Source organism: Candoia aspera, chromosome 2 (genome assembly GCF_035149785.1).
Source record: "Candoia aspera isolate rCanAsp1 chromosome 2, rCanAsp1.hap2, whole genome shotgun sequence".
In the NCBI taxonomy this organism is placed as follows: Eukaryota; Metazoa; Chordata; class Lepidosauria; order Squamata; family Boidae; genus Candoia; species Candoia aspera.
The window spans coordinates 53,572,720-53,597,057 of NC_086154.1; the positions used below are offsets into that span (position 1 = coordinate 53,572,720).

A 24,338-nucleotide genomic window follows, 5' to 3' on the forward strand; every position below is an offset into this window, starting at 1 on the left:
CCCCTTAGATTGATTGGGAAGAACAAGGGAAGAAGCCAATATGGTGTGATGCCTTGTCTCCTACATGGCAGGTAGGAGTCAGAGATAGGATGAGGTGGGGTTTCCTATCAGCAGGAAATCATTCTACCCTGCAGTTCCAGAGTAAGTGTTGCAAAACATTTAGTGCATTGTTTGCTCTGGAGCAGGCACCAAGCTTATTAACTTGCAGAATTAATCTGTTTGGCTTTTCTGCATGGCATTTTGGAGACATATAAGGGCAGTATCAGTCTCAGATTGGTGATCCCTTGTGTGTGGAAGGGGAATAGATCTAACTTTCAGTCAGGCTTATTGTGGTTTCATGTCTTCATTACGTATGCTTGAATTGAATTTTAACAGCTTTATATTATTTTGCATTTTTATGCTAGTTGCCTTGAATGCAATGGAGATTGTTATATGTTTGTGCCACATAATGGTGCCATGGAGTGCCATGGAACCTCCAGTGCCATGGAGATTGTTATATATAAACAGGGAGAAAACCCTACATGCATTTGTACTGATGATGTTATCTAGTTGGGTAATGAAACGTCTGCAAGCAAACAACCAAACTCAGAGAGCACCAAGGACTCCACAGTTCATCCCTGAGCTACCTATATTCTCTTCTATTGTTAAATGTTTACAGGAATAAACAAATACTATCAAAACAGATTACACACTGGAATGGTAATCTCCAATTTAAATGACGGTAACATACTTTAAGTGTGGCTGCCCTTGAAAATGTTATGGAGGTTGGTCTAATGCAGACATGAGACAGCTAGACTGATATCAAGAATCTATTGCATTTATTTTAAAAGAAACCGCAGAGTGTCAATAAGTCTCTGGTGCAGCCTGTAGGTCAGTGATAATGTTCAAAGCCTGAATGGCTGGGCCCTTCAATATATGCCAAGCATTCAGATCTCCTGCATGCTCTCTGCTTTGTGATCTACCATTGGGACCAATACAACAAAGGGAGGGAAGTGCAGGGTGCCAGCACTGATGTCATTTTGCTGCCAAGTGACATTCCAGGTATTCACTCAAAAGTTTTTGTGGATCGCAACTCATTCTGCATCTTGTTCTGTGCTTTTACATTGACTATCATATCTTAAGATCCAGGTCAGTTTGCAAATATTTTAATGAACAAATGAGTAATCATGAGCAATTCTTTTCTCCCTTCGTATGGAGAAAAGAGCATGCTGAAGAAGGAAGTAATCATTCCCCATCTTCTTCAACACAGACATTCCTTTGGTCTTAGAGTTTCAAGACCATTCTTTGTGCTGATTACAGACCATGGGGCATTGAAGAAAGGCAAGTGTATCCTGACTCTCAGGATAAATGTGCTAGAGAAACAGTTCTCATCCAGGTTCAAATCTCTGTTGTAGTTTGATAAAGCTTCTGTGTAAAAAGCTTTACACTGTGCATTGTTATATATGGCAGACTTCTTACTTACAAACACTGAGGGAGAGTTCATACGGTAATTTTCATGGACTAGTTTTTGACAAGAAAGTACAAGTCTACCTTTGTTTTAAAACTGCTGCAAATCCTTTATGGGCCACTATACAGTAAATGGTGAATGGGTTGCATTTGGCTTAATGAGGCACATACATTATACAAACCACTCATCCCTTCCTCCGTCCCTCATATGACTATATGTGTGCGCGCGTGTGCGTGCGTGTAATATTATGTTTTCAACATCAGGTAAAATGAAAATATTTTTGTTCTGCACAGCAGAGCATAAAGGCCAGGCATGCTAATATATAGGATGAGTTTAACAGGAAAGGAAAAGAAATTCTGTCTCCAAGATGAGCAAAGACAAAATTAGGAAATGTGAATACAGCTCTTCAAAATATAACTTGGCACCAAGTGGAGCTGGTATTCTATAAACCATTCTGTAAGAGATCCCTCTCTGTAGGCAAGACAGGATTTAGTCAGATTCTATCAGAATGTATCAAGGAATTGCTTGGTCTCTTTAAAAACTGTGTTTCTGAGATAGATTCTTCCTAGTTTGTTGGTAATGCAGTCTGACCAGCAGTTAGATAAATTAGAAAAATTAAGCTTTGGATCTCACTCTGCTATCATCGCCACAGTGCTGAGAAGTCAGTAGAAGCATACTTCCTGTTAGGTATGGAGCTTTGCATTTATTAGAATGTAATGTGGAACTATGGCAACATGAGGGCATGCATGACACTTTACAAAGCAAAAGTCACTATTAACAGGCTGCAAATAATTTCACAACAAATATATGAGGATAGAATAGAATAATATAGACACACGTAGGGCTCTAACATTGGTTCATTCTAGGGTTTGCTCTTAAAGCAGGTTGGAAAACTACATTCAGCTGATGGAAAGCTTTCTAAAGTTTCTAACAAGGTGAAAGACAATTAACAAGAATACAGTTATGAAACTGCAACCCTAAAGATCTGAGGGCAAGGAAGTAAGTCTCAAAAAAGTACCTTTGCGGAAGAAAATGTCTTAAAGAAACAAACATGCAGCTAAGTACTAGGGAAAACTGCAGTAAAGGGAAGACTTGCAACTTAAAAGGTGTGTTGCTCTAACGACTTCACAACAGAGTGTCCAATGGGATGATCAAGTGCATTTAACGGTAAGGCCACAAGATCACAGTTAATGAGGACTGTAAGCATTCGGCTGTATAGCTTTTCCTCTTGGCTTTTTCTAAAGTGGCTTTTTTTTTAGATACCTGAAGAATTAACGCATTATAGTCCCTGTTTTAAAAGAGCATAACATATTGCTTAATACAACAGCTGAAACAGCAAAGGAGGATCATTCATAAAGAAATTGTGTTTGTGAAATAATATTCACAAGGGATTTTCAAACATTTGATGGATATACAAAACCGAACTAGGCATGGTTAATCTGAAAAGAGGCTGGCAAAAGATTTTCTTAAGTTTCGGATGGTTTCAGCTTTTGCTTCATCCTCATTCACAGATGATCGAAAGAATGATGATTCCGTGAAGTTGAAGGCATTTGTCAGAGACTGTGATTTGCTGCAAGACAAAGACAGAAACTCACACATATGAATGTTACTCACCCCAAGGCTTACATACAGATATTTTTTGTCGTTCATTACTGGTGCAGCCCCCCTTCAAAATTCAATTTATGATTACATATAATAGAAGCAGGAAATACTACTGGCAATACCCAGATGTCACATTTTGAACAGATGAGCACAATTGTTAGTTTTGACTTGAGAAACTACCATGTCTGGATTTGTTTCTACTTGGCAACCACTTTTAGACTACTTGTTTGTGTCAGAAAAAAATGAAGCTTTGATTTCAGGTTTTGATGATTAAATGGTTTTATAGAAATAATGTTACTAAGGTTTAATTAATGATAAGAGATTATATTTATAAATGCATTTATATCTGTATTCGAGAAGGTCAGAAGTCACTTTCTTTTTCTTCTTTCTAACTTCGCGCTGTTATAGTTTTTCTTTAGTTCTGTACTCTGTCTTTTCTATATTCTATATTTTGTATTTTAATTATACTTGAAAAATAATAAAGTTCTTAAAAAAAAGAGAAACAAATGTCTGAGACAAAGCCAGTGTCTCCACTTCTGGAAGACAGCCTTTTCTGTCATGGTGCCCACCGGAGATTAAACTTGCCCCAAAGCTACCGGCTTCCTGTAAGGCCCTAAAGATCTGGTTCTGTTGCTGAGCCTGAGGTGTGTGGCTGAGCCTGTACTGTAGCTATGTTAATTGTGTTGTTTGGCTATCTTGGCTCCTATCGTTGTTATTTATTGCTTTGTTGTGATGTTTTGATCATGGTTTTATTCTCTGTTAGCTGCCCAGAGTCATATGGAAAACTTTCTAAAGTTTCTAACAAGGTGAAAGACAATTAACAATACAATTATGAAACTGCACCCTAAAGAACTGAGGGCAAGAAAGTAAGAGATGGGCAGACATATAAATTGAATTAATAGTAAATAAATGAATAAATACAAGGAAAATAGGGGTAGGCTGAATGGAAGGAAGCAAATAGTTGAATGGCAGCAGATACTATTCATTTTTTAAATCCTATAAATTCTAAATATGTTTTTCTTTTTAAAGGGGGGAAATTGTATCGGTGCTTTTTGTATAATGCTTTACCACAAACCAATCACTTTCAGTGTATACCTTTTCCATAAAATCAGAGCAGGCAATATTATATGTGTGTATAGTCTTTCATTTTCACTGTACCTGGGTTTAACAGTCACTGAAGGGAGGGGGTAGAAAGATAAAACAGTTCTTTACTTGATTAAGAACTGAAACATAAATGGCATAATTAAATATTTATACACAGGCTAATAACCTGCATGCACATGTTAAGCCAGAGCATGTGGGTGAGAATGCAAGGCATGTTTATGCCTCAATCACTGAGTACAGTTAATCCCATTGGCAATTTGGTTATGCTTTTTTTTTCTTCTTTGTAAGATTTGGAGTGGGGGATTGAAATGTGAATTAGAACAAATCTGTAACTTGAGATATGAGCCATTCGGGATGCTTTACAGCTATGTGCATAGAGCTTTCAAATGTTAAGGAATAGCCCTAAGAAGTCCCTTGCTAGGAAAAATTGGTTTGGACGGGCCATGCTAATGTAAATTAAAAGGGCAGCATCACAAATCATGATGATACACTAAAATTTATATAAACATTAATCTGGCCCAATTGTTTGGGGCTGGAATAAGCAGGGAATTGGATAAAAAGGTTAGATTTGAATAAAAGGGAAAGCAAAGTTTCCCTCAAGTTGCGCTCAGCTGCATGTGGCTACATACATGTTTCCATGATGTTTTCTTACCAATGGTGTGGAAGTGGTTCATCACTGACTTCTTCCAGAATATGTTTTCAACCTTCTGTTCTGGTCCATAGTCCTGAGATTTTTTTCTGGTCTCCTATCTAAGTACTAACTAGGTCTACTCTTGCTAAGCTTCTTTGAGATCAGCCACGGTCTGCTTCTTGTACTTCTTAATAAAAGTACCAAGAAAGAGGGAAACAAAATATTAGGGCTGTCCAAAAAACACTGCATGAGCAAAGTGCCTCTCCTCAAAACTTTAATGCAGCCAGGCCCTCCAGAAGACTGCTCCAAATATCTTCCCTGCGTGTACAGACAATACTTCAGTAGGTGAACTGTAAGACCCCCCAGTGAAATGAAGTGTCTGTGTGTGCACAAAGATGTGCAGACAGCTGGGGAAGCTCCTAACATAGCTTTCTGGAGGATATGGCTTTAATGCTCTGAGGAAGTCAACTCTGCAATGAGCAAGTATTTTATACAGCTCTACAAAAAAAAAGTCACTATTACCATTCAGAAGTATTTAGTCCATTTAATTTTTGTAGTTTCATTTTCCTGTGGTTATACAGTCATACATTTGGAGTTAATGAAAGCCTTACCTTGCATATACTGAACTGAGGCTTTCATTGCATATGTCCATACAGTTCTGATGTGTGTAGCAGGGCATACAGCAGGTGAGTCTTTCAGTATGCATCTATAGCAAAGTTCCTCAAAGTGGTGCCATGAACTGAAGTTCAATATATCTTGAAGCACCATGTTGGGGAAGACAGATTTACAGTATAGCTCTGCCTATAGTATAGTGTGGACACACACTTAAACATTTATTTATTCAGGTCTTTCTGGTCAGTGTTATTTTTCAGTGAACCTCCAAAACTGTGTGGGGTAGGATGTGGTGTAGTCTACAAGCTCCTGAAGGGATGAAAGCACAAGAAACGTTCTTTTCATAAACTTCAGACAGTTAACTTATCTAGGCATCTAAGCCATTTTGTCTACAGTCATTAACAGGGAGAGAAGTGTGGGAGATCCCTGAACATCTGTTGCATTTTAAAAAAATAACTGGAGATGGAGACCTGCATGAGGGCAGCGGGAGGCAGTCGTTTCTTCCCTTGCTATTTTCTAGTATATTTATTTATTTACTAATTTATATCCCACCTTTTGTACATGAGCTTAAGGTGCCATACATCATGCTCCCTCTTCCTAACTGCCCCCTCAACAACAACCCTGTGAGGTAGGTTGGGCTGAGCTAGAATGACTGGCCCAAAGTCACCTGGTGAGCTTCTGTGGCTGAGAATTTGAATCCAAGCCTCCCCACTTCTAATCCAAAACCTTCACCACTATCCCACACTGACTCATTTTAAATTAGTTTTAACTTTCTACCTCTTCTGAGAAAAGTTTATGGTCAAATAATAAAAATGAATAGTAATCTGAATCTTTCTTTTACACACACAACTAAATGGTATATGGTTAAGGCCATTTAGGATTTATTGCTTTATCACATCTATCTGTTCTGTAATTTAAAAAAAAAATTTTTTTTTTTGTGATCTCTACCCAAGAGTAGATTGCTTAACTATTTAGAGGTAGAGGTAGGTTTCTACCTCTAACTAGTTAAGCAATCTACTCTTGGGTAGAGATATGTTAAAAAAAAATTGAATATTATGGAACATGGTATATTAACCTTCAAAGCAGAGCTTCCAAAAGACTCAGGTGATATATAAAGTAAGTAAGGAAATAGCCATCTTCAGCCATGCTTTAAAATGTTGAATTCAACAAAAATTAAAATCAAAGGCTGTAGATTATACCTAACAAACCTAGTATAGAATATGAAAATATTCTACCAGTAATGGACTTGGATTCACTGTCTGAAGTCTTATGCATAGAACGTAATACAGTAGGTGCTTAATGAATGAATGAATGAATGTCTACCTATAGCCTTAGTGGGAAACATCTTTTGACAAGGAAAACATTTTATGGGTTTTCCGATCTTTCTGGTCTGAGTGGCTGCAAGGTTAAAAGTTTAAGCAGATAAGGCTTATTTTCTCTCTGTGTCTCTCTCTCACCAGCACAATCCAAGATGAGTCAATGCCGTTTGAGGTGCTGGACAGGAGGAGAGGATAACACAAACTCAAACCTACAGATATTATATGAAATTTCCTTTTTCAGCAGATTTGGAGATGCCTTTGCTGGAAATGTTCCTGTGCCAGGTAAAACAGATACAAAACAGTTACAAAAAGAAAGGAGCTTTATACTCCTTTTATCTGCAGAGGTTGCACTCAAACCTCTCTTGGCAAGAGAAGCGTTACAAAACAAGAGGAAAAAATGACAAGAAGGCCTTACTTTAGCTGAGGATGTGACTGAGACTTCGGGGCTGAAGCTGGCGAGGGCTCAGTCTTCATGTCTGCTGGAGGCCCAGCACTTGAAGGACCTGAGGCCTGGGCACGTGGTGGCTGAGTTGCAGGGCCGGGTGGACGTGGAGGCAGAGAACCGGAGGGCTTTGCTGAATGCCCCGGAGGGAACCCTTGTGGTGGTTGCAATGGCTCCTGGCTTTGTGATTGCATTCCTTGGGGTTGCACTGGGCCCCCTAGGTTCAGTACAAGAAAAACTTCATAACGCATCAGTAATTTTGTAGTAGCTCTTACAACCAACACTTAATATCAACCTGGCACCAGAAAAGTTTAGTGGGGTTAGAATACCTTAGTTATCATGAATTACAATTCTACATATTGTAAATATAAATTGCAAACCTTCACATCCACACTAAAACAGCCTTTGAAAATTCACTGCTTTAGTAATTGCATCTGCTCTTTTTAGAGAATCAACAAAATACAGTTAGTCCTCGTATAGTTACAATTGGGACTGGCAACTTGGTCGTTAAACAAAGCGGTTTCTAAGTGAAACCACAACTGTGCTTATGATCTTACTTCAGCTTTCCTTTGCTTGACCTCCCAAGGTTGTAAATGTGAGGATTGGTTGCAAAGTTACTTTTTTCAGTACCACTGTAACTGCAAATGGTCGCTAAACGAGACAGTTGCTAAATGAAGACCTGTAATCATTATCTAGGTCAGAGAGACTAAGGATCTTTAGTAGTGCTGGATGTTAGCTTGTGATAGCAGAAATCTTTATGGCTGATGGCAAGAGAAGCTGGGAGGTAATTCACACACTCTTACACTGATGCCAGACAGATGTATTGAATTATCATTCCCATCACCCCTGGGTAACACTGTCACACTGAAAGGACTGATGGGAGTTGAAGTCCAATGCATCTGAAAGGTATCAGGTTGGATAAAGCTGGGCCAGACTAAGCTACATTAATTATAGCATTTCTCCATTTCAGTTCTCAGGTTCCTGATAAGTAAGACATTTTCCTAGATTGCTTCATTACAGACTGAACGCAATGGAAGTTAACACCTAGAAGGGATCTGATTGTTTTGTTATCTATATATCTATATATCACAGCACTGTTTATTAACAATATTAGTTCAAATTAGTTGCCTTTTTTGTTTTGCCTTAAAGGGGGGGGGCTGTTATGTTTTAAAAAATGTCCCATGTATTTGCAGTGGCTTTTCAATAAACCCTACTGGGAAAACATGACAGGCACCTACTTGAGCCAACCATAAAGCAATTAACATACTCAGGCCTTGCGACATCAATCAGCAGCTCCATATTTTGTAAGCAACAGCTAATCAAGACTAGTTGTAGATTCAGCTGCAGTTGGGGCAGTTTTCTTCCCAGTGTATTCCCCCCCGCCCCGCAAAATCTTCCTTAGCGTATGGCTGTTCTACTTCTATAAACTATGAAGACAATGGATTTCACTACCATCAAATCTGCATCCAAGTTAACGCAGTCAACTTGGACTGGGACCTGTGGAGTCTTAGTTGAGATTGAAGGGTCTGACAATTGGATCCAAAGTAGCTGCATTTAAATCTTTGATGCTTGATCTTAAAATGTATCATTCCAACAAATGCTTGCTTAGGATAACTTGCCTTCAGAATCGTACCAGAACGCAGTACTGTACCAGCTCTGCCATCACAGAGTTCTTTAGCCCAAATTCATAGTCTCTTGAAATTAATTATGTGAGTCCAAATGATTTTAGAATTGTTTTTCTTGAGGACCTCCCCCACCATATAAAAAATCAAATCTGTGATATGACATGAAAACATTCTCCTAGTCCTCTGTAACAGCCTCATGTAAACCTTCTTAGAGATCTTGGTCCCAGCCCTTGCTTCTCCATTTAGTTCAGAGGGTGGAGAGAGGTCTGGGCATACAGAGAGATCAACCTAAGAACTGACATGTTTAATCAAGTGATGGCTAGGCCCATTCATGGAAAAAATCCATGCATGCAGCAGAGTACACACAAAACCCTGGATAGGGAAAGGCATATTAGAGATATTAATATATAACATATTTTCCCACTTCGTACAAAGTGGGCAAACATCACACACTTTAATTTGTGAAATCAACTCAGCTGATTATCAGTCTGTTAGAATGATGCTGCATCATCACTCAAGGTTGATACTTTCAAGATGAAAAATACATTCCCAAAACATTCCTTCAGCACCCTGTGCCTTTGTTAAAAACAGGGATACTGTACACATGTACTTTCAACTAGAGGGCCTAGGAAGAATTTTTGCAAAATCCTTTTCTCTTTCATGCCAAAATGTCCACCCCACCGCCCCCGCCGCTGAATGAAGGCCAAATACACATTAGGTCTATTCAGCTAATTAAGAGAATTAATGAGGCAGGATTATGCAGATGAAGCAAAACTGATACCATGCTTTCATTTAAAAATACAAGGCACAGAAACACTACTTTTTAAAGTAAATTGCTGTGTGAGAATTTGTATTTTCTCTTTCAAACCCTGGATGCATAGATGTACTTATTTCAAAAAAGTTCTAATGATATTTACATTCTTCATAATAACAAACTAGATTTTTAGCTAATTTTCCACACATTAAAATTTTGGCAAAAATTATAGCAATAGCACAATGTATGGAAGAGGAAGGATTACATCTATCCTGGTCCCTAATTTACATTTCTTCAACAGAGCCTGTGAACAACTCCATATGTGTTCACACCATGTGTGACCTGGGACCCTGCCAAAAATTATATGCATAAATGTCTGTTCATAACCTTCACTGAATTTATGCAAGTCACAGGTAGATGCAGAAGTGATCCCAGCCCATCACATTATTAACTGCGTGCCATGTGAACAGGGTTGATGTGTTTTTGTTTAAAGATGGTCATGAGCTTGAGATTCAATTTACAGCAGATTGAGAGATTCTGAATTTGAGTTCCATTTTTTATGCTAAAAAGCCCATGCTTAAATATTCTTTACTGAGTATAAAAGATTTTTTCCCCTTGGGAAAACCGTGTGCTAGAAACTATACACTGAAGACAGATGTAACTTTTTTATTGCACATTAAGCTGTACAAAGTATTTCACAAAATATATACTGCAGTCACACTTCAGCATTTGCTTGCTTGCTTGCATTGGTTTGGTACAAAAAGGCAGCAATAATAATAATAATAATAATAATAATAATAATAATAGCAGCTTTAACAGAAATAAATAAATAAATAAAAAGAAAACAGATCATTCCCCCCTAGACATTAATCCTACACTGTAAAATACCATTTCCCAATTTCCCACAATATTGCACTTAAGCATGCTAGCATGCAGGTAAACATATTGGCTTGCTTCTTTTCTGTTGAGCCAGTAACTAGTGCATGTCCTTCTAAGACCATTTGCATCAAATGCAGTGATATTTTGCTAAGATGCAAATATTTTATCTGTGGTCTGCACACATACACACTTCATACACACAGAGAGAGCCCATAAACAATGCACAAAAGCATCTTTAATTACTCAAACTACATGCAAAAGAACATTCATGGCTTGATATTAATGGCATTCAGTTGGCAGGTTCATTTTTTCACTCCAGAATGGAATGCTGTTTTTATTCTCTTGGATTAAGATCTGGAGGTGAGGAAGACCATGAACCTGATATGAAGGGAACACACTCTAGCTATATAACCAGTCCCCTCAGTGTGGTTATCAAAAGATCATTATCAGAAACAATGGCCACACAAACAAAATATACTTGTTCATAAACTAAAAATGAGCAGGGAACAACAGCATGTGCAGTAAACATCAAAACTGCCATTAAAAATAATGTGTAATTCCCACGTCTTGAATTTTAAAAAAATTGCTAACTTAGCTATATTGTTGTTAGTAGTGCTTACAAGCAGAAAAAAAAATCAGACCTCAGCATTGTCTCAAAAGAAAACATAGTTGTTTGTATTAACCTAGGGACTACTATTGACCTTATTATTAGTCTTCAATTGACAAAATAATTCCTTCCCTCACTTCTACAGAATGCTTAAGAGGTGCATTTGAATGACTATGGGATATTTTTTCTGCAACAGCTTAACTGCCCACCTGGATATTGCTTGTAAGGTTATGCACACAGCCACTGGTGTTGTGACAGTCATAAGCAATTATGGCTATAAGAAAGTTTGGCAAAATTACACCCTCCCTCTCCCCCGCCCCCCACCCCGGGTCAGGTATTCTTGTTTTCTTATTTACATATACTTGAGTCTCATGTACTACATTCTATGGCTGAGCCTTTTGACTCTTAATGGGATATCCATAGATCCACTAACATTCTTTTACCTACTCAGCTGTTTAAGTTTAAAATGCTGGATTGTATCATAGTTGCATTTTACTGTATCCTAATTTCTTGGCCTTAATTATGATACATACAGAATGACATAGCAACACACTAAGTCCATGAACTACATTTAAAAAAACCCTGAAAAAGGGAGGATAGAATAATATTTAGAAAGAAAGGTTCTGATTAATCACAGAAGGCTTTTTTTTTTTTGCTGACTTCCTTAGTTAAAGAACTGTGGCTTACCTGAATTATATAGATAAAGTAATTCTGGTAAACACTTGCTTTAGTTTGATAGAAAACCAGACGGCTACTTCATAACCACCAAAGAAACTCTCTTATTGAACTTAAATATATTCAATATCAAATTTGAATCAATATTGCACATACATGGCCTGTTTTTGGAGCACTGAAGCTAATAGATACAGATTTTTCCCTAAAAAGTCTGCACTGAAAATAGAAGATATTTATGCATTCCTGGATATAATTCTTTCATATTTTGTATGTAATAATTAAAATAAAAATAATAGTTTTTCATCTTATGTATATGTCTTAACTCAAAATTAAGCAATCTTTATAAAATTATAAAAAGAAAATGCCTCATTTAACATATTACTAAATGAGACTTTTCAAATCTTATAATCAATTTTCATTAATCATGCACATTAAAAAAAAACCCAAAATCAAATGTAGCACACATACTCACAGAGTTAAGCAAAAGTATTATATCTCAGCCAGGGTTGGTTAGTCTTTTTTTACCCACAATATAGAATACTTCAAAAATACTGTCTAACCATCCATAATATACAGTCCCACTGACTTAGTAGAGGCACAATTCTTGTACACTGTCGACAACAGCCCTGAATCACAAGTTATACAGAGAAACATAAGTAAGCATTACAACACAAACAGATAAACAACCAGACAATATATTTGACACTGCATAGAAAAAACACAGTCCAGGTCAGCAGTGAAACAATGGAAAAACTGCACAAACAATTGGCATTGTTGATGTCTTTCTTTTTTCTTTTGGCTTTGACCCTTGTTTTAAATTTCAAAAATTTAAGTCGCCTGGACTTGTTTTTGTCCTACTGCAATGCCATTACAGTCGAGAATGTATTGTAAACAACCTTGAGGAGGTGGTCGCTGGGATGGGGCTTTATTTGATTCTGGCTCCTTAACTGATCCAGTCTGCAAAATAGAAGAAGAAAAAACACACAGATGAGGGTGTAAGAGGGCTAGAAGTGGGGGGGGGGGGTAGACTGGGAAACACTCCTTTGACTGTTAGGACTGGCCTCTTCTTACCAGGTAAAAACTTCCCTGAGGTCCATAGGAGAAATGACTCTTGGTGTATCATTAGGAAGCAAGTGATAGGAGATGCAAAAAAGCAGAGATTTCACTGGAACTGCAGCACACAGAATGGGGGAAATCATCCTTTCTTCCCCTGTAGTAGTCATGAAGGAAAGGGCTGCACTTTTTAAAAAAATCTGTTCATTTGTGTCCGATACTCAGAGACTGCCTGGACAAGCCCCTGCAGTTTTCTTGGCAAGGTTTTTCGGAAGTGGTTTGCCATTGCCTCCTTCCTAGGGCTGAGAGAAAGCGACTGGCCCAAGGTCACCCAGCTGGCTTTGTGCCTCAGGCGGGACTAGAACTCCCAGTCTCCCGGTTTCTAGCCTGATGCCTTCACCACTATGCCAACCTGGCTCTCATACTGCTCTTAACTCCATGTTAAAAAAAACCCCGCCTCACCCCCCACGCAAGCTCCTGTTGTTGCAAAGGAGACCTTTTTTCCTGGGCAGATGGGAGTTCTGTCATCTGCTCCTTTCTTAACTAATGGATACCAGGCATCATCACAAGTGAGAGAAGAGGGAGACAACAAGGGCAGAAGTGGACCAGCTGTTCCACTGAGAAATATATGTTTCTGGGGAAGAATAAACATCAAAAAAAATTTCTTTGAGTGAGATGGGCGGTGATGAAATTCGAAATATAAGTAAGTAAGTAAGTAAGTAAGTAAATAAGATTTTTAATATTAATTTGTAAATGTCCCATTAAAAAGGCACAGTATGTTCAACACATTTATATCCTATAAAATATAAAATGCAGGGTTGATAATAGAAAGGAGACAGATTATTCTCACTTCCAGAAGCATCTCTACAGAAATGGAGTATTTTACAATTGACTGGGTACAGAAGATTGATGATGCAGCCCTGAAACCAATAAAAGTCACTAAGGGTCTGCCATATTTGTAAATAGTATTCTAGAATGGAGTAAATGGGACACTCAGCAGCAGTGGGGAAAATCTATTACTTTTGTCTGGTGAATGTTACAGCTGTGTACCACTGATCTTGGGAGGAGAGCTTGGTCTCTGCTGCTGCATCCCCATTCATGAATACGTTTGGGCTTGACATTATCTCTTAGTTTAAGTGAACAGAAGGGTTTTTTTTTTCCAAGTAAAAAAAACCCTCATAATTTGTTGGATATGGAGATTCTGAATTTGCCAGAAAGATGATAACTGAAAGTCTAATTATATTCCACAGAATATCACGGACTGTGATTAAAAGGCAATGGTTAAAATCCGTACCAAACCAACAGATCTATGGTCTATGCTTAATATAGTCCATCTCAAAGGAAATACCGTTGCCTTAAATTAGGCTTCCCAGTGTGACTGCTCATGTTTCCTGTTCACTTCCTCAAATATATCTTTGTTTAAGCATTTTGTAATCTTAATAACCCTTGCACACTTTCCTACGGATGCACTTGTTGCTCACTAAACAGTACCTGAAGTTCTCTGCTCATATCAGTATTCTGTTTTACCACATGTCCATCAAAATGTCAACGTATTTCAGGCTCCTCACACGGCCATGTCCCCTTCTTGCTGTCAAGACTTATGGTGACTCAGAAGAGAGGAATTAGAGTGACATGTTCTAATGCCAAGAGATCTTATTCAAGGAGAGAAAATAACGTTTTTCTTACAGGAAGGGGTCTTTAAAACCAAGTCACCAAGCCTTAAATATTAAAGGCATTTTAAAAGTGATATTTCAACAATTTGACATGTGTGCTGTAGCTCATCTGAGACTTCTAAGGAAATTTAATGCTCTCATTAGGACCACAAATTATCATGTTACAGTGACATAAAGGTAGTCCTCACATAACAACCACAATTGGGACCGGCAACTCCATCACTAAGTAACGTGGTTTTTAAGAGAGACATCACATGACTGCAACAGACTTAAGACCTCACTTCTGCCATGGTTGTTAAGTGAATCACCCATGGTTGTTAAGCAAGACATCACGTGACTTGCAATTTTTCTGCCGGCTTCTCCACTGACTGCTTGTCAGAAGCCAGCTGTGAAGTGCGCAAATGGTGACCATCATCCCATAGGATGCTGCAATGGTTGTAAACCCCCACCAGTTGCAAAGCACCAAAATCTTGATTACATGAATGTGGGGACGCTGCAATGAAAGTGCAAGGACCAGTTGTAAAGTTACAGTTTGAGGGCTGTTGTAACTTTGGTCACTAAACAAGGCAGTTGTTAAGTGAGGACTACCTGGACTTGGATCCTATGGATATACAGAGTTCTAAGGGTTCAGAAAGGAGCACCTTTGGAATACAGAATTTATAAAATAGGACAAAACCTTTCTACTTTGTTGTGATTAGTTACAAATCACATAATAGAAGGTTCCATCTATTAGGAATCCGGAATGGCCAAAATACCTCTGGGTAAAAGTCTTGTAGTGAAGCTTTTATTCAGCTTCAGGGCTAGGTGGTATTGTGGTTCTGATCTATGGTTCTGAGCCATATAACTTCAAAGCACATGTTGATGTAAAAAATAAAGATGGACTCAAAGTTCTCAACGGTACCTAATCAGGGATTACATACAACAAACCACATCCCAGCTAGAACTATTACTGAGTGCTCCAAACATTCTTGACATTTTTTGTGTTACATGGAATATCCAGCAGTTACCCCAAATACCCCCAAAGAGCTTGCATGAAAAGGTTAGTATAGATTATCCTTAGATGATGTTATACCTGCTCAACATGTTATGAGACCTTCTGAATACTGTGCCTGCATGCCCAGACTGACATGATCAAGCTTATCCTTCGATTTGGCTCTAGAGAATAACTGATAAAATTGAGCTGAATAAATCCGAGAGGGCAAATGTTTATTTATTACATTTAAATGCAGTCAATCTGTTGATAATTATGGATTTGGTATCCACTCTTGACATTTGCAGAACATATGATAATTGTGTTCATCCTACCCCTTAAATACCAATAGCTGTAACCCTGTGCTCAAAATCAACCACACCAGGATAATTACAGCAACTGGAGCTGCCCATATTCTTTGCTGGAGGGTTGCCTAATAGCCAGGAGCTAAGCCAACACTCATAGGATTCTGCTGAATCCTCTCCACCAGGCCAATGGCGATGCTACTGAACATATAGAATTTGCTACTACACTGCACAACATTCCATAGGACTTAAGGACACCAATGCAAAGCACGCTTCCCAAATACTATAAATTATCCGTAAGAGGAAGGGACTGCTTACAATCAAGACAGAGCCAGTCAGCACTGCTCCATCAGATGACACTAGGATCGAGTTTCAGTGAGAATAGTACCCAATATGCTCCTTATACTGATTCACCAGAGAATGTCAGAATAATGGAAATAACTTTAGGTGGAGCTTAATAGGACTGTAACTGCACAAGTGTGAATTCTTAGGCAAAAAGAACTTTCTATACTTTCTTCAGCTTTCTACAGCCTGGTCCAGGTATTTTAGGAACTTGAAACTACAAATAAAACTATTTCCCTCTCTTTGTAAGAGTGCCCCACCTTAAAGAAACTAACTTGTCAAATGGCTACTGGCATCCCTAGCTACCATGAACATGTCAAGGGCCTTTTCCTTCTTAATCATTGACCTGTCATAGGTAAACTTTCACAGGTTCCTATGCATCCTTTTTCAACTCTTAACTTTGCATCTTTGAATACAGGTACTACTAAGGTTATGTATCTGTCTTCTAGCCTTCTGTATTCCTCAGATATTTCTCCTTAGAAGGCTTGGTTTGTTCTTGAGGTAGTGGATATTTGAAGGGATGTCTTTGGTCCTTTTCTTGTGGGCACCTTCTGGTACTGAGCTTGCAGAGGTTATGATACAGTAACGGGATAAATCTGAAGCTCCAGAATCATGTGAGGCTCTCAACCTTTCTTTTAGTATTCCCCAATGCCTCTCTGAACATAACTGCTGAAAGTCTGCAGCATGGCTGACTGCAATTTTGAGGCAGAAAACATTAAAAAAAAACCTCCCAGAGGTGTGTGTTCTAAACTAGGTTTAACATAGTTAAAAAACTAAGACATCCCCTGCAAAATTTATCCAAAGAAACACAAGAGAAAAAAACCAAATAGTTCTAACCTTGCCTACATATGTCACATGGTCCTATGCATTTTTCATGATTCATTACTTAATTAATGCATTTTAATTACTACATTACAGCAGCTTTCACTCTCCCCACAAAAATGTTCAGTGTAGCCCCAGCAAACCTAACCATCCCTACTGTAATGGTATGTGGGAAAGACCTTGGGAGAGGGGGCAAAGAGATGCTGCCTTAGGAACAGTCAGATAAGAGATGGCATAACCTGCAACTGGATAGTGGGTGGAGCAAGAGGCTCAGAAGGGACCCTTCCTAGTTTCTTGAGGTGTAAAGGAGTCGGCAGGAGAACTGTACTTTCAGACTTGCAAGATTCTGTTAATGTAGCTTTACAATAAAATAGAATTAGCTTATCTGGTTGTTTCCTGTCTGGTCTACCTGGTAAGGCTGACACCTGCATAAGAGCAGCTTTGCCTTTAAACATTTTTCAGGTCTGCAGAGATCATACATAAACAATTAAGTATCAGTTGAAATTCATATTTATGAGATGATTATTCAATAATTTCATATATAAACTGAGAGACGCTAAAGAACTTGAAAAGGTGCTTTTATATAAAGTAAAATTCAGCAGTAACAAACATTGAAGTACTGCGAAATAACAACATCTCCATCTGCTGGTACAGAAACCAACAGACATTGACTTGGAAAATGCCACACGTTAAGTGTTCAACAATAGTTTCTCCCTGTATTCTTTTACGGTGTAATTCTTCCAATGTATTTTGGCTTCTACTGATAATTTTTTATCAAATACAAAAATTTCCAGCTTTTTAAGTATAAAGCTGGGATCCACAATATGAAGCCTAAGGTCACCAGTGTGCCCACAGAAGTTTCTCTTGGTGCCCTCATGATTCCCTGCTCACCTGATATTTGGTTTAGGAACTGATCATACCACCTTAGCAGCCATTTTTTGAGTGGACAGACTCTCCTAGGGCAGCTAACAGTGTTCATGCCTTGCTGCCAAATTCTAGATTGGCACACATTTCTATTTTATTTCTATGCTGCCCATTCCTGACGGTTCTTTTCATTTTGGCTGCAAGTTTGGAGGACTCCTGATATAAACGCTACCTCTCTGAGTTTTCCACCCAGCAAGAGATCTGTGTATCTTCCCCATGTATCTTCTTTTTTCTGCCCAGCAAGCTTTGGGAGAATACTTGTTCAACCTAATACCAGTTTTATGTCTGACAGGACGCTTTCAGACATCTGCAAGCTATTCCCGCATTCCATCTAAGACTGTACTGTATATATACGGGTATGGCTCAAATACCATACTTTTTCTTTCTGGATATTCTATGAAAAGAGTCCTTAGAAACTCAAAAGCTTACAAACAATTGATAAAGCTTCAGCTCACAAAAGTATTGATTGTGGATTTTTATTATTTTTTTCTCATATTACAGCTTTTGCTTTTGGGAGGAAGGAGGATAGTTGTGTCTGCATATTCTGCTGCATCTATGATCTTCACTTATATTTTAGTGATACCTCTCTGTGTTGGGGAAGTTGATAAAGCTGTTTTAATGCTGTTATCATCTCCTCTAATCAAGCAGTTCTCCATAAGGATGAGACTCTCACAAAGTCACCCAGAATGATTCTGCCTCTCCACATCGTTCCCCAACAGAAATGCAAAGGGTCCTGGGCCCCTAAAAAAGTGGCCTGCACATTCCCAATGATGTAGGGAGGTAACCAAGGAAAAATAATGTGAGCAATTCCCATAGTTCCTAATCTGCAAAATTTCTTTTTTAGTTCCAACTGGATCTATTTTTTATGCTTTTTGGTGTTTTCAATGCTATTTGTCTTAATCTTTTTTCAAAATAGAGATGGGAGGACCTTTGGGCTAGCCTCTGAGCCTTCTATGATCAAAAATAAAAATGATACAATAGTTCTTGAATCACATAGCTATAGCATACAAATGCTGAAGCAGCAAGAATGGAGGAATAGCAGCTAAACTTGCAGCAGCACTACCAGCGATGACGCTGTGGTGACAGAGCAGTAGATCCTGAGGTCCAGCGGCAGCGGCTCATATAGTTTGCCTAACTGACAGTTCCAAGGGTTGACACTGTGTTGTAACATGGCTTACTCTTTGCTTGTAACAAATAAATTCTCCAAACTGTCTAAATTCTTCATATAGCAATTTTATAATGCAAACTTATTGATGTACTGTATATGTTTAAAATCATATACTTCTAACTGCATTTTGGCTGAATTATTAAAATTTACCGTACAGCCCTTGTTCAATCTACCAAGTTGTCATTAAAAACAGGAATGAACTTACTTTCACTATATGGGAGCATTTTCCACAAGATGGTGCTATAATCTTAGTGGGGGTGGGGTGGGGAATTATGCTTACTTGATATATTTCGGACAGAAAAACAAGCTGAATAAAACAAAAGTCACAATGCCTTTTTGCTCTTATATTTGTGCTGTGAAATCTCCTAATGAGTGTTTGTATGTGAGCACGCACATATATGTATATATGTATAGACATAAATAGACCAAAAGCTATAAATTTGAGCATGATCTTAAACATTGAAAACTCAGCCTTTGCAATTCCCCATATATTTTAAATACTTTATTCTGTACACTGCGACATTTCAGAATGATCTAAAAAACAGAAGGTTTAATTTTTGCTTCCACAGGTTGCATTTTTCCTTACATGTGTACTATTAAGGCTACTGTATAATAAACCATTACAGCTTTTGGCTTGAACTCTGAGCCATTTCCTTGCAAACAGAGTTGTGCACAACCCTAGGAAAAAAAAATACATGCATGTGGCAGTGCACCTGACATGAATCTTTCACTATTTGTCTAGGAGGCACACTGCATTGTATATGAACAGAAAACCCCAGTTCTAATTTATGAACAGATATAACTTTCCTGCCCGTAGATGAAACAACTACAGTATTCTAAGGATTCACTAAGAATGCAATACTATTCATTTCAACTTTCTTCTTGGCAGGTGTCCACAGGATCCAAGGCTTTCATCATACTGTAAGGCTTTCATCATACCTCTTTCATACATGTATGCATCAATACAAAATAAAAGGGCAGAGCTTGCATCACAATAGCGCAATGCTTATTTTATTGCTTAAATTGGATTTTCCATTACCCATACCATTTTTATGTTTTTTAAAATTTGGATTTGTACTTGTATTATTGATTTGTCCTTTCTCTTTGAAAATTAGAATAACTAGCTTGGATGAATGAATGAATGAATGAATAACAGTGCAATGCTTGTTTTGTCATTTGCTGCCTCCTCCTGTGTGTACACAGTGCCCAATTGCCCTATGTTGTCAACATGAGTTTGCCAGTAATCCTGGAGATTCTCTCTCCCACCATTAAAGGTGTGAACGTGACACATTTGTTTATGTGTGTGCATATATGTCTGTATCTATAAATCTGCTAGAAGCCACACACTAAAACAAAACAAAAAAACAAAACAAAAAGCAGTTATTTGATTAATAACTATTAAATTTAACTGCCTGTACAATAAGCATTACAATTTACCCAATTTGCTCTTAAACATTCACTAATTCCTTTCTCCATATACCAACCATTCTCTTTTGAGCAGCAGGAGGATAGAAATGGGTTAAGAAGCAACTGCACTGGGAAGGGAGAGGAAAAGAGAAAGAAAAAGGAGGAACAAAAGTAGACAGAGATGAGGGAAGGGAAAGAACGAGAAAGAAGAAAGATACACTGTTTAGGTATTACAAAGTTTAAATACACCAAGCACACAGCTCCTCCAGAGTAGTAGCTAATCTTCAAAGGTATACTGTACATGGTTTGCAGCAGGAAGGCCTGGAGCTATTTGCACCTCATGTTAATTCCTTCATTTTCAGCAATTTCTTTTATTCTGATTAGCGAAGGTAAAATGACCCTCACCTGCAAATCCACAAGTAATTATTTTAAAAAAGCTCTGGCTTCTCAAAAGGTACGGTATATTGCTTTTATTGTTGATTATGTGTATCTGTATGGTTTTAATTTTTAGCAAACCCAATATACATTAATAGGTTTATTTAGTAAAAAATACAGGGTTGTTGCCACTGATTCAATTATACACTTACTTCTTTCACTGTGCTTGTTAATTAAAAATGGTTAATAATGGCTAATTTTCAAAAATTACATATATTTTAGATTTCTAAACACTTAAAAGCCCATTTATCTTTTAAAAATGTTAATGTTTTCTAGTATGCATGTTTTTGGTAATTAAATAGTCTTCACCCTAGGTAATTTGTGATGAAAACTATTGAAAACTACAATTTCTGTAATTTGGGTGAATTTTCACTTCAGTTTTAAGGGAAATTCAAAATATGCTTCTCTGTCTTCATCTTCCCCTCTTTTTCTGCAGTGAAAACTCTATTAAAATGCACAAAACAAGTACAACGTTGCCAAACTGAATAGGGATTTATTTCTTCGTGAATAAAATAATAAATAAAATAAAATATACATTCAATTTTTTTCTTGCTATAATCTGCAAAGGCAATATAAATGTGCAAACCATTGATTACAAAAAAACAGCTGTTGACAAAGATAGCCTATTTTGGTCTAGATGCAAAAACATTTTAACAAAACAAATAGTCTGCATTTTGGTTCACATGGCTATTCTTTTTACCTCCTTTTATGAAGAAATTTAGTTATAACAGATTTTTCACTGCTGTAAGACTGAATGCATTTTACACTTTCTTTCAAGTGGTAAACCAGTAAACAGATGGGACATCAATCCAGTCATTCTTTCTGAAGAACAGGGCAATTTGTGGTGCCTTATGAACCTGTTTTCAGACAGCTTATCGGCTATGGCTTCTTACCACCATCCAGAACATAGACTTTATCTTAGAATCTTGTGCCTGTTTTATAGTTTTATTATATGCTGCTCAGAGGCACAAATTTGATAAATGAATGAATGAATAATTAAATAAACCTATTGTTTAGTTTGGGAATATGCAAGGCAGAATTACTCCAGTACGGTACCAGTGAATTTATGTTATTTAAAACCTGCTAAGTATTTCTCCTTACAAAAAATAATATGACCCACCAACAAACTGAATTCAGGTTCATGTCTAACATGCTACAGCCTGTAGATATTACTGCATGCTTAATTATAATTTTATAATGTTTATTGTCAATTAAAACTGTTTTGGGCTTGGGGAAGACAAAAAGTATAGCCAGTATATATTTATTTCAAATAAATAGAAAATTACATAGACACAAACGTACATACTATAGCCACATAAAATAGGATGTACAGAGCTGTTTACATCATCAAGCCTTGAGAAGAAAATGAGCAGAAAGCATATAAGAGATGATTATAGGTTAAATTGTCCTAGTTAACTAACAAACAACAGACACATACTGTACCCCGAAAATTTACTTTTAATGATACTGCTTTACTTTCTATTGATCTCTGTTTAGGTATTTTAAAGACACAATATTTGAAAAGTTATCCATATCGTATCCCAGTTCAAGATGTTCTGAATGTTCCTGATATTTTCTACTAAAATTCTTTTTGTATGGCTAGACGTGAGTCAGCATTTCTTACCTGCGGCTGCTGAGTAGCAGCTGGTTTCTGAGGAGATGGTATAGGTGTTTTAGATAAGAGTTGGTTCATTCTGCTTATGACAAGCTCAGTTATAAGCTGTTTGTCTTCAACCTGATGCTCACCAATCAAAGGCACTGCAGAATCCATAACCTAGAAGATATAAAAGCTGGTTAGGTAGAGAAAGATAGTAACTTTTAATGCTGTGTCACACCGCTATGATTATCATTTATTTTGAACTGCATGGAGGATACAGTTAAAAATAAAGGACCGTGCAAAGTATTTCTTTAGAATTTTAAAAATTCTCCTTATCCAAATCTTGGGCATTTATGCATATGAAAAGGAATGTTTTGTTTTATTTTTTATGAGAAGAAACTTGAACTGGAATATATTAAAACTGGATAATTCTAGCTTGTTAAATACTTGTTAGACTGGAGTGCGCATATTCCAGTGACTTAATGGCTGCATCAAGACATGCAGAAAGTTGAGGTTTGCAAAACTAATACTACAATACTCCAGCAACAGCTCCTCTTTGAAATGCAAATCATATGCATTAGCTGTGCATCCAACATATATAACCCATTGCTTTGTACTAATGTAGCTCCAGACACTGTCCAAAGGTTACTATGTTTCCACTGTGTGCTTGAGGAGTTCTGGGGAAAGAAAGCCCATAATTCCAGGCATGGTCAAATAAAAATTTTAGATTCCTGCAAAACACTTGGTAAAAAGCAACTTGGGAAATGGATATCTAAAAGTTTAAATACAGTTTTTAGAAAACATTTGTGGCAATAATTTAAAATCTTTAGAAATTATTCTAAAGCTAAACATATCTTGGCTTTATTCTAGGAGTCTGTCTGAACGATACTGGCACAAATAGCTTTGTCTGCACAACGAACTGCATTAAAAAACATTGAGTCTACTTATTCATGCAGACTATGAAAACTGAGATTTATTCAATGGCCATGAGAAGCAGCTTTTCTCTTTCCACCTCATATGGAACATTATTTGCTTCCTAGAAGTACTGTTTTGTCAATACTAAGTTTGTATTTTCAATAATGTAAGATATTCCCTTGCAACATTAAACTTACTTATTTCTATTTAGAACTAATTTCATGCTGGACATATAGAAAAGCTTTCTTTCACTAATCAAAATAGGAAACAGCTTTATTTGCTCAAAAATATTTGACACAGATAATCTGTTTTATTATATTTAATTTATATGATCTGAAGAGAAACCAGTTCATGGGACTCCTTATTCACAGAGACTTTGCCCTTGTAGATCCAGGGAGGTAGAAACTCCTGCCCATGTCCTCATACAGTGCCCTTTTTATGATGCCCCAAGATGTGCTCTGATCTCCCCAATCTTCTCCAAATTTGAGGGTCATACTGACAGAGTTTATGTTTATTTCTTTTTAAGGGGTGCTGATTCTACACTCACACACCAGGTGGCCAAATATTTTGATCAAGTTACACAATTCTGCAAAACTTTTAATTAGACATATTCTTTTACTGATTTATTATTTTTCTTTTCCCTGACAACAAATTGTTAGATTAAACTATTTTCTTTTATTGTAGAGGCTGGTCAAAGATCATAATAAAGATAATGAAGATATTTGTTCATTCATATATTTAATTATATTTACCCTCTGAAATCACTCTGGTATCTCCAAGGATGAATAGTAGGTTACAAACATTTTTATTTAATAAAGAAATGGTTGTGAAAGACATGTGTGTTAGGTATTAGACTGAAGATCCATACAAGCTGGAACCAAGCAATGACTTATGGGAAAGATTACTAATTTCTATGAATTATTGCTTCTCTTGCCAACAAAAATATCTCACTTTGCTCTGTAATATATATCCCTTCTGCGCAATTTGTAAAACCTAAAAACATGTTGGATAAATGATCCTGACTGATGAA

General features: G+C 37.3%; 1 protein-coding gene across 1 annotated transcript in view; it reads right to left on the bottom strand.

The window, feature by feature from the left end:
• Positions 1–2,130: 2,130 nt before the first annotated feature.
• The window catches only part of SYN2 (synapsin II), a 148,626-nt gene continuing 126,418 nt past the window's right edge, over positions 2,131–24,338 (bottom strand). Inside the window, exons 10-13 of the mRNA XM_063291840.1 lie at positions 22,421–22,570; positions 12,594–12,654; positions 7,131–7,374; positions 2,131–3,017 (exon numbers count right to left, since the gene is read on the bottom strand). Of these exons, the coding sequence (XP_063147910.1) occupies positions 2,882–3,017; positions 7,131–7,374; positions 12,594–12,654; positions 22,421–22,570 (591 nt within the window). The 3' untranslated portion in view covers positions 2,131–2,881. The remainder of the gene's footprint in view (positions 3,018–7,130; positions 7,375–12,593; positions 12,655–22,420; positions 22,571–24,338) is intronic.